This window comes from Ctenopharyngodon idella, chromosome 16 (genome assembly GCF_019924925.1).
Source record: "Ctenopharyngodon idella isolate HZGC_01 chromosome 16, HZGC01, whole genome shotgun sequence".
Taxonomy (NCBI): Eukaryota; Metazoa; Chordata; class Actinopteri; order Cypriniformes; family Xenocyprididae; genus Ctenopharyngodon; species Ctenopharyngodon idella.
Window position 1 is genome coordinate 10750889 of NC_067235.1, and position 12044 is coordinate 10762932.

Consider the following 12044-nt stretch of genomic DNA (forward strand, 5'->3'; position numbering starts at 1 on the left):
AACATTTTAGTATTTTAAGGGCCAATCACCTGATCAGTTTTTTTTTTTTTTCTCTGTGTAATCTATTTCACAATTTTTTTTTTCTTCTGTTGAAGTTTAAAACTATGGCATTTAATACAACTTTCCCCTTTTTTAATTTAGATTTTAAAAATAAACATATTAGTGATGCATTAATAAATGTAATTATAAGAAAACCAAGGAACAAATGACTTCCAAAATACATGTTTTTATTAAATTTAATCCTAAATCAATGTTACTTTATCCCTTCATTTATTATTTTCTTTATTCATTTTTAAGTGTATTTTTATCCTAACTCTTATTTACTCTTTTATTTATTTTTATATTCATGTATGCGTCTTGGCCATAAAAAAAAAAAAAAAAAAATCATTGCATGTTCACTACAGATTTATCAGTATAGATTTATCGTAGACACGTATGATTCTAAAAAAAATAAGCTCAACGATTTGTGCATACTTCATACATACCAGCGGCATAAACTATGACCTTTATTATTCTGGTTTAATAACACAGAGTGAAGTCAATTAGACCAAACTTTTGCAGTGTTATAATGGCAGCATATTTTTTTCCTTAATCATGTTGATGTGACAACAGAAATAAAATGTATAGTCCTATATAGAAAGACAGTCCCTTTTGTGAACAAGGCATTTGCATCCATTCAAATATGACTCATTACAACATAATCTTGAAAGCCATTCAGTCTGCTTTCAGAGTAAAACATAATAGTACAGATAGAAAGAAAAGTAAACTTAAAGATCACTCCTTGAAGGCAGTTCAGAATAATGGACCCATGTTAAGTGCTAGTCTTGTTGCATGTCCATCAAGCACAATCAGTTGGTCTCAGTGTGAAGTCCCGTATCATATAAGAGTTCGGCTCCAGATTTCCTCAGGGTGGTCCTGTAGAATGTAATCTATCTTCCAGTGGCCCCGTTTAGAGCACTCTGTGCAGCAGCAGAGCCCAGGACGCCACTCAGAGCACCAGGCTGACCAGATGACCCATATACTGGACTGCCATCTCCCTTTAGAATACCTGTGCATTTCCAATTGTCCATGTAGTTTGCTGGAGAAAAGACAAGTCAAATTACAATAAAATTAAAAGTCACCATGAAATGAAAATAGAAAATTCTTATTTGTTCTGCAATATTGCAGTAATTATAAATGATTTATCTGTGCACACATCTTTTTTCTTTTTTAATTCATGTGCCCCTGTAATCTTCAATCAAATTAACTTCCCCTCCCTCTTGCAGATATCTCTTCTCTGACGGCGCATTTACTGGTGCGAGGGCGGGACAACCTGCCTGCACTCACATGAGATCCACCAATAGCAAACCACAACAATCCAATCAATTCCTGATGGACAAAATCAAGTCCTGCCCTATATTTTTTCTTGTTCAATAAGCCGTTTCACTAGGATATTCGTCACAATTGAGAAGACAAGTTCTGTTTTATGCTGACTTTAATATCACTCTAGTAGTTGTATATATGATGATTGCCATTACAAATTCTTGCAAACATTTACCTTTCCAGAGTCTCACACAGCCATCGTCACCAGAGGAGGCCAGAATTGTACTGGTGATGTTCCAGCTGACGCGCCACACCTGAGAGTTATGACTGTCAAACTGGGCCAGCACCTGCACCTCAAATTTAGTGGGCGCTGATGAGGAGCTGTCCTTTCTGTTATTTAAAAAGAGGCATGCAAATTGTGGTTTATCAATTGCCATCCAATTAGAATACTTTGTAACCAAACAACTCTGAATGGTAAACTTTGGGGGAAAAAAAGAAAAGAAGAAGAAGAAGCAGCTCGCATTAAAGAACCCTAATATCAGGACTGCAATGCTTTAAAAAAAAAAAAAGACGTCTAAAGTCGCCTTTCCACTATCTCCAAGAAACAACAGGCCAAAAGTCATTAATTTTCAGTGAAGAGTAGTACAGGAGCTGTGTGGAGTTCTGACCATATGTGGAAATTTTGGATCCAATTTGGGCTTCAGATGCATTGATATATTTGAACGTTTACTGGTGTGAGGGCGGGACAACCTGTCACTCACATGACATCAGAGCAACAGCAAACCACAAAGATCCCTATAAAACCTACGGTTTCCCTTTCAGATATATTAGGGGCCATTTGTTTAGTTTGGATACATATTTCAAACTAATATATATCCAAAATACATTCAATTTATTCATTCAAATAATTTATTTTACAATGGTGAAAAAGCTGAGGGTAACAGTTGTTTTACGACCACTAGGGGGTGAAATGCGACAATCGTATGCTAATGTTGGAGATGGTGGAAAAAGGCAGTTTTAGAATTATCATACAGATGCTCTGATGTACAGGGCTTACACAATATATATTTCCCATTCTACTGTAATACTCATTTGGCTTCATTTCTCTCACCGAAGTGGAACCAGTTTGAAGATGCGAACATCTTTGGTGGCAATAGCAAGTACATGGAAAGACCGGCCCAGATTTGGAGCAAATGCAATATCATGTACCGCATCTGTAACTGTCATCAGTGTCTCTGCTTTGGCATATTTCCTACAACCATAAAAAGAAAGAAAAGGTTGTCACACCCCAGCTCCAAAAGTATAAAAATCTTTATTTCATGTTCTCACAAATAGGTGACGTTTCGAGCCGTATGGTTCTTCATCAGACAATACAATACAAAATAAAAATAAATAAATATTAAAAATACTTAACCTGTGGACAAATGGATGGATGGGGGGGGTGTGTGTGTGTCTGTGTATATATGTGTGTGTGTGTGTATATTATATGTATTATATATTTTTGTGGTTTGTGTTGGTATTTCTTAAGTCAGCTGTGTTTCCCACCTTTCTAAATCCAACAGCTAAATCGAACTTGTCTTCAAAACATCTGAACTGTTGCTGTTCCTCGGTTTTTGTTGGATAAGTGTGAACTAGCATATAAAAGGATAAAGTGATTTAAAGACAAACCTTGTAACTTCATTATACTCGTATATCTGAACCTTGCCGCCATACGTCACATTGCTGTCATCACTGCCCACTGCAATCATAGGAGCGTGAGCTCGAGAACTGTGAAGACAAAAGAAAAAATATTTTCTTAAGTAATCAAGCATGTGCTTTTATTGATTCAATTTGCCAGGACTCAAAAGTGGCCTGAGATGTCTTTAAAGCCAAAAGAATCTTGGAAATGTTCTCTAACAGTTTCTAAAAGTTTCATATTACTGTTGACAAGCATGTAAAACATCTGTGCTATTTGCAGTCACAGATCTAATGAGGAGACAGAGTTTTCACCCTTTTGTGAAAGTGTATTTCAAAATTTTTATCTAAATTATCTGAGACTTACAGATGCAGGATACATTAAAGGATAAACCCAAAAATGAAAGTCATTTACTCACCCTCAAGCTGTTCCAAACCTGTATGAATTTCTTTCTTCTGCTGAACACAAAAGAAGATATTTTGAAGAATATGGATAACCAAACAGTTGGTGGACCCCATTGACTTCCATAGTATGGTGGGGAAAAAAATACTATGGAAGTCAATGGCTACCGTCAACTGTTTGATTACCGACATTCTTCAAAATATCTTCTTTTGTGTTCAACAGAAGAAAGAAATTCATACAGGTTTGGAACAGCTTGAGGGTGAGTAAATGATGACAGAATTTTCATTTTTGTGTGAACTATACCCTACATCTATAAATAGGGCCCTATGATTTTGATGATGCAGAAAACATGGACATAATCCAGTCATAAAAATGGAACTTACTTACAGAAGGTCTCAGAATTTGAGAATTTGCAATTTGAGAAAAAATTACGGCCCTAATTTTTTTTTTTTTTTGTTAAACTTTTAATAAACTGTTGTTAAATTAATTAGACATGCTTTTTGATTACTAACATTTGTGAAAAAATAAAACTTTTTTTTTTTTTTTTTATAGGGCCCTATACAAAGTAAATTCTGCAACGAAATCCACAACAGTGTATTGTAGGTGTACATCATGCAGCATACGTGTATTCACATATAGCTATGTTTATCTATCATTGGTGCGTTCTCACCTGGAAGGGTTCCACGAGATGCAGGAGCAGGAGAGTTTGGACGAGATCTCGTGCTGCAGGGACCACTGGCTCAGGTTCATCACGTCAGGGGCCTCGTAGATTCGCACTACCCCGTCTGCAGAACATGTGGTCAGCATCAAGCCCATGTGCTTCGGGGCAAACTTCACATCGGTCACAGATGTCCGACTGTCCACAAGTGTGGTTCTCTTTATCTGATGTGAGTACAGGGGAGACACAATTGCTGAGTATTTCAGAGTCCTACAGTTATATTCAGGCTATGTTCGGAATAGAATAACTGATTCTGTGCAATACACCTTATTTTGCAACATGGAAGTAAACTATTTCCTGTGAATGTGTGAGACTTCTGATTCATTAGCCGTTATAGGTTAAAATAACCAGAACAAAATGCAGTAAATGGCAAAACTATTTGCACTACAAACCAGTGTGTTTATGATTATAATAATAAATTAAAATTATATGATACAACCCCAATTCCAGAAAAGTTGGGACATTTTGTAAAATGCAATAAAATTAAGAAACTGTGATTTGTTGATTCTCTTTAAAGGGTTAGTTCACCCAAAAATGAAAATTCTGTCATTCATTACTCGCCCTCATGACGTTCCACACCCGTAAGACCTTCGTTAATCTTTGGAACGCAAATTAAGATATTTTTGTTGAAATCAGATGGCTCAGTGAGGCCTCCATAGCCAGCAATGACATTTCCTCTCTCAAGATCCATTAATGCACTAAAAACATATTTAAATCAGTTCATGTGAGTACAGTGGTTCAATATTAATATTATAAAGCATTGAGAATATTTTTGGTGCGCCAAAAAAACAAAATAACGACTTACATAGTGATGGCTGATTTCAAAACACTGCTTCATGAAGCTTTGGACCGTTATGAATCTTTTGTGTCGAATCATGATTCGGATCGCGTGTCAAACCGCCAAACTGCTGTAATCACGTGACTTTGGCCCTCGAACCGCTGATTCGACACGCTGATTCATAATGCTCCGAAGCAGTATTTTGAAATCGGCCATCACTATATAAGTCGTTATTTTGTTTTTTTTGGCACACCAAAAATATTATTGTCGCTTTATAATATTAATATTGAACCACTGTACTCACATGAACTGATTTAAATATGTTTTTAGTACATTAAAGGATCTTGAGAGAGGAAATGTCATTGCTGGCTATGGAGGCCTCACTGAGCCATTGGATTTCAACAAAAGTATCTTAATTTGTGTTCCGAAGATTAACGAAGGTCTTACGGGTGTGGAACGACATGAGGGTGAGTAATAGATGACATAATTTTTATTTTTTTTGGGTGAACTTACCCTTTAACCTTCATTTAACTGACAAAAGTACAAAGAAAAGATTTTCAATGTTTTTACTGAACAACATTATTGTATTTTGTAAGTGTAAACAAATTTTTGACTTTGATGGCTGCAACACACTTCAAAAAAGTTGGGACAGATTGACACATCACCTTTCCTTTTAATTACAATTTTTAATAGTTTGGGAATTAAGGATTTAAGAATTGTTCCAATTTTGCAAGTGGATTTTTTTTACCCAATCTCACCTGATACAAGACATCTGCGCAACAATCCGAGGTCGTCATTGTCTGATTCTCCTTTTCATGATGGGCCATACATTTTCAATACGAGTCAGATCTGGACTGCAGGCAGGCAGTCAGGCACATCCACTGTACGGTGTAGTGTCGATGAAACCACTCTGATGTAGCAGGTGCTGAATGAGGCCTGGCATTGTCTTGCTTCCCAGGAAAGATGTCATCGTGATGGCAGTTTATGTCTCTTTACAATCCCAATATATGCCTCCATGTCAATGTTACCTTCACACAAATGCAAGTCACTCATGCCATTTGCACTGATGCACCCCCATACCATGACAAATGTTTTCTTTTGCACCTGTCGCTGATTAAAGTGTGGATGGTCCCTTTCGTCTTTGGGACTGAGAACTCGATGTCTGTTTTTCCAAAAACAAGCTTAAACATGGACTCATCTGACCACAGCACACATTTCCACTGTCTTTTAGAACATCTGAGATGTGTACAGGTGTGTAGCTTTTTCCTTGTGTAACAGATTCCAGTTGCATTTCTTGATGCAACGTCAGACTGTGTTATGTGAAAAAGGTTTTCCAAAAGTATTCCTGAGCACATGTAGCTATATTTAACAAAGTAGCATGATGGTTTCTCATCCAGTGCCATCTGAGGACTCAAAGGTCACGCACATTCAACAGAGGTTTCCTGCTTTGCCCTACACAGTCTGAGATTTTTCTGGATTCCCTGAATCTTTTTACAATATTATGTATGGTAGATGGTGAAAGACAAATTCTTTGCAATCTTGCATTGAGAAATGTGATTTTTGAACAATTCCTTCATGACATTTGGCACAAAGTGGTGAGCCATGACCCATCTTTGCATGCAAAGACAGATACTTTTTTACACCCAAATACGATACCCTTACCTATTATCAAGTCATCTGCTAATTGTGGACTGTTTAAAAAAAACAGTTTAACTTGGATATTATATAATCTTATCACTTTTTTTTAGCCTCTGTCCCAACTTTTTTGGAGTGTGTTGCAGCCATCAAAATAATAATTTGTTTATATTTACAAAATACAAATATGTTGCTCAGCGGAAACATCAGAAATATTTTCTTGGTACATTTGTCAGTTAAAAAAAGATTCAAGAGAATTAACAAAATCACAGATTGTGGTTTTTATTGCATTTTACAAAATGCCCCAACTCTTCTGGAATTGGGGTTGTAAATACCACATTGCAATATCGAGAAGTCTAACAGACTGTTTTTTGTACAACTAAAATAACGGACACTGGAAGCCTGGCACATTCAAGTTACAAATGGCTCTTTGTTAAAAATAAGGTGGTGCTTATATTTGGCAGTATACTAAGCATTACAACATAAGAAGTATGTGTCTTAAAGGGATAGTTCACCCAAAAATAAAAATTCTGTCATCATTTACTCACCCTCATGTTGTTCCAAACCTCTATAAATTTCTTTGTTCTGCTGAACACAAAGGAAGATGTTTTGAGGAATGTTTGTAACCAACAGTGTTGGGGAAAGTTACTTTTAAAAGTAATGCGTTACAATATCGCGTTACTCCCTAAAAAAGTAACTAATTGCATTACTTAGTTACTTTTTATGAAAAGTAATGCGTTACATTACTTTTGTGTTACTTTTTCTCACCTGGGCTGGACTTGCTTGTTTGTTTGTTTTTTTAATACCAAACGTGTAGAAGTAAAGAAGAATAGGATACAGGAGAAGGAAGTTTAACCCTTTTATTTCCAAATCTAATCTAAAGTTATTTTTACTTAGTATGGTTGAATTAGATCATTGAAGGTCAGCAGCAAAGACATTGGTTAATAAAGTGAGATTAAATACATAAAGTATATTCGTGTAATTTAATATAGTTAATTATTGTTTTTTCACTGTTTTTATTCATTTTGAGGAATACTACATGTTTTTGTGCAAGTGAGATGAGTAAATGTATGTTCACATTTAATCTATAACTACAATAACCATCATATTTACACACAGTGCACACAACACCTCTGCACTTTATTTCTCTCAACATGGGGACAGGGGAGCTGTCAGTCAATAAATGGGAAAAAGTAACTTGAGTTACTTATTTGAAAAAGTAAACGACAGAATTTCCATTTTTGGGTGAACTATCCCTTTAACCCCTGGCAGTCCAATCAAATGGAGTCAAAAAAAAATGTGATATATATATATATATATATATAAAATAGCTGATATTACTTCTAATTCATTTATATTTTAGACAGAGAAGAGTACAAATAGTATGGTAGTATGCCATGAAAATGGTGCAACTCTTATTTAAGAATTTAAAGCCTTCTTCTACAACTATGTATTAACCCCAATCAAATACAACATATTCTATAAAAACAACTTGAGAGAATCAACTGACTTAAGGCAAATGCCCATACTAGATGGAATTTCATTTACCCAGTGGCTTTGCCCTCGTTGTTTGTCATTGGACTCTCCAACAATCTCCTCCCATACTATGGCAGTACGGTCAAAGGAGCAGGATGCCAACACCTGTCCAAACTCTGGATGGGCCCAGGTCACTCGCCAAACTGAGCCACTGTGAGTCTACAAAACAACAGTTTCTGTCAAATTACAGACCAAAACCCAATGCAACCCTATAACAACCAATACTGTAAGTCTACAATTCCTGATCTAAATATGAGAACACGTGTTTAATAATGATTTGGAATGATCTTATGGCAGTGGCTCTCAACCTTTTTGACCCGAAGGCCCCCCCAGTGTCCAACACTATTTGAAGGACACCCCCATTTTATATATTTTAGTTGTAATTATGCCAAAGCTGCTTGTTTTCCTTAACCTTTTTATTATTAACAGAAACTGTGAGTGCTGATATATTACGGTCACCATTGAATCAAAATGGACAATTCTAATTTTATGGAATACTGCAGTAATTATCATAAATGCTTTATCCATGCACATTTTTTAATTAATGTGCTTTCATAACATTAAAATCAAACTAACTTCCCCTCCCACTCCCATCTCTTCTCTGATGACATGTTAACTGGCGTGAGGGCAAACAGCAAACCACAACCATCCAATCAATTCCCAAATCCCGATGGACAAAATCAAGTCCTCACCCCACGTTTTTCCTTGTTCAAGAAGCCGTTTCACTCGGATATACTTCACAAATCACAGTAGGGAAGAAAAGACTGTCGCAACTTCCGTTTCATGCCATCTTTAAAGAAGACCCATTATGCTTTTTTACATTTTTTAATTTTTCTTTTACAACTTTAGTGTGTAATGTTGCTATTTGAGCATGAAAAAGGTCTGCAAAGTTATATAGCACAAAGTCAAGTTACTTTTTACATCTGTAAGCACACTTTCAGAATTTGCTGAAATGCCTCGATTGTAGTTCCGAGTTTTCTTCCGGAAACAAACACATCACAATATTTCTCATTTAAATAATTCCCGCCCAAAGCATAAGCAACTAGCTGAGTTGCGTTAGTAGTTTGTTGAAACTCGTGGTTATGGAAAAGGGCGCGAGAGTAGAGACCATTGGTGGCAATGGTTCTATGATCTACTAAGGCTTATGATGCTTTTGGGAAATGCAGCCCAGAGCGTTACTGAGACTGGGAAGAGAGGTACTGCAACAATGTAAAATATGTGAAAAAGAATGCGTTTTTTATTTATTTATTTTTTAAATTCAAGCATGAAAACCTAAAAGGGCATAATAGGTCCTCTTTAATTGGGGAACTGTATGAGGAATATGATTCCAATCATAATTTTTAGCTTTTTAATTTTGATTTAGAGTAATTTACAAATTTAAAGGATTAGTTCGCGTTAAAATGAAAATTATCCCAAGCTTTACTCACCCTCAAGCCATCCCAGGTGTATATGACTTTCTTCTTTCTAATGAACACAATTTGAGTCATTAATAAATATTCTGATGCATCCAAGCTTTATAATGGCAGTAAATGGGACCAACGTCACATCAGTTAAGTTTTTTTCAAAAGTTGAATACGTAAGGCGTAGGACGATGCTTAAGTGTTTTGAACTGCGAGAGGCTTCTTCGTAAGTTGAATGCGGCCTGGCGGAAGCTAGATATTTTACATAACTTGTTACATATGGATATTTTTCTTAAACGCATCGCTTCACTTCAGAAAGCCTTTATTAATCGCCCCTCCCAGAGCCGTGTGGAGTATATTTATGATGGATGCACTTTCTTGAGTTTCAAACTCGTTGGTCCTGTTCACTGCCATTAAAAAGCTTGGACACATCAGAATATTAATTAATATAACTCCGATTGTGTTCATCAGAAAGAAGAAAGTCAAATACACCTAGGTTGGCTTGAGGGTGGGTAAATCTTGGGCTAATTTTCATTTTAAAGTGAATTAATTTTTTAATACTTCATCCTCTGTCCCCCTTGGATGTTGGCTGAGGCCCCTAATGCGCCCTGGACCCTTGGTTGAGAACCACTTTCTTGAAGACCTACTTTCCAGCTGGCTGTGCAGTTCCACTCTCCATTATCACCCTTGTCCCACACCTTGGAGAAAAAACAAACAAAACAAAACCCAAAGATGGCACACTTCATGTCACATTCATGTCTTATTTACATTGCATGCTTGTTAACCACATCTGTTACATTGCAAACCAACTTTAGCAGGCCATGGTTTGAGAAATTATTTACCTTAATGCTTTGGTCGCTGGAGCACGTCGCCATTCTCCGCCCGTGAAAATCATATGAAACATCGTGAATCAGATCTTTGTGATCGGCTGCAATGCTGCGCGCGACAAACATGCTTTATATTATCTACTTGATCCTTCCTGGCACGCGGGAAGTAAACATGCATTAGTGCACTTCCCCACTTTTTCAAACGCAAGGTCACAACCGGTCCAATCACGTTTGACATGGGAAGCATGCATTCTAAGATCTTTATACAATAAGATCAGTTGATATATTTAAGAGGATGACGTGAAGATCAGCGCAAATCTGAGCATGCGCAGTAAGGCCGCCCTACAATTTAGTCAAACAGCGCCCACTATTGGACGTGATCATGACCGTACAAAAACACAGGAAACCATGAATGTTTGACGTGTTTATTTAACAGTAAAACAGTGCGTTAAGAATATGCGCATTTTAAATATTTTATTAGTAATCTTTACTCTTTTTGGATGAACAAACAACTAGCTAGAAAAAAGTATCCAACCGTGCTCTGACATGAAGGCAGCCGTTTTAGATCATTCAAAACAGTCAAGTAAACGGTTACAGTACATGAAGAATGTAAACATGAAAGAAAAACCTTCAATCCCTTATGACAATTAGAATTTGGAAGTCCAAAAAGAAAAAAAAAAAAAATCATCAGAAAGCACCCATCATCTGGGCAATGAGAAGTATGGTAAACAAGAGAGGAGTGAGGGACAACTGAACTGCAGGGCAGGAGTTGCAGAAGTCTTCCTCACAACACATGGTCTTCATGGTGTATAAGGTCTTATTGGCAAGAAACTCTACAACTGTGGTCTTGTTGCATGACTCCATGGGAAGACAACCCATCACCTTTATATCCAGGACAGAAGCTGAAAAAACAAAGGGAAAGTTAGCCAGAGTAACAAAGATACTCCAAAAACCAAACATTAGCACCACATTTACCTGCTTTACCAATTCCCACATAACACAACTCATCATCACTGCAATTTGTCTTAGTGGTGTAACACAGATTCCAGAATCCAAGATCACACCGAAAGCACTCAAGTGTTTGTCCTGTAAGCAAAAAGATTTCTTCTTAGTTATAATGGCACAAAAGGTTTGTAGCTTGCACATGTGGTAGCAAATTGTGCTGTTATATTTTCAAGTGCTATCAAACACACTCATATTGCACATACACAAGTACTAATATAGCATTGGCATGATTCTTTTTAAAATGTAGTATGGAAATGGGTGTTGCAATCCTTTGGTTTGAACAAAAGCATATAGCATAGACTAGACAAACTAGGCTGCTTCTTAAATGGAAATGGACTTACCCAAACAAAACAAAGACATCAAAATCACAGAGGCAATTAAAATATTTCCTCTCATGTTTAAGTGAGTTTTAAAAGTAGAAAAACTCATAAAAGTGAATGCAACCCCTTGAGCTGGACACAGTCTCTACAAACAAGCACTACCAAACAGACAGCCAGTCTATCCAATCGTGTATGACTGGGGATTGTGCTGAATTATGCATGATAAGGTGTGAGGGGATAAAGGCTTTATCTTATTAGCCATTTATGAGAAGCAGCTGTTTAGCTCTTGGAGCACATGAAAAGAAACTACGTCCACGTTCACACCTTATTAATGACATTAAAGCCTGCAAACATTTTTGGTTTAAACGTGATTTTGTTGTGTAGCATACATCTACACTAACTGGCAGACTTTTTTGCCCGCGAAATTTCGCTAATGTGAATCAATT

At 36.6% G+C, this 12044-nt stretch overlaps 1 protein-coding gene and 1 long non-coding RNA gene across 2 annotated transcripts; both read right to left on the bottom strand.

The window, feature by feature from the left end:
- Nucleotides 1–206: 206 nt before the first annotated feature.
- Nucleotides 207–10501, bottom strand: LOC127496785 (nucleoporin SEH1-like). The gene is made up of 8 exons (XM_051864558.1): nt 10289–10501; nt 10094–10144; nt 8059–8205; nt 4050–4261; nt 2971–3069; nt 2414–2554; nt 1538–1692; nt 207–1078 (listed from the first exon to the last, which is right to left on the bottom strand). The coding sequence occupies exons 1-8, from the start codon at nt 10397–10399 to the stop codon at nt 930–932; spliced, it is 1065 nt and encodes a 354-aa protein (XP_051720518.1). The 5' UTR covers nt 10400–10501; the 3' UTR covers nt 207–929.
- A 538-nt stretch (nt 10502–11039) lies between these two features.
- On the bottom strand, nt 11040–11829 carry LOC127496788 (uncharacterized). Its single transcript, XR_007925365.1, has 3 exons — nt 11620–11829; nt 11249–11359; nt 11040–11175 (listed from the first exon to the last, which is right to left on the bottom strand). It is a non-coding gene; the product is annotated as an uncharacterized LOC127496788 (long non-coding RNA).
- Between the last annotated feature and the right edge of the window lie 215 nt (nt 11830–12044).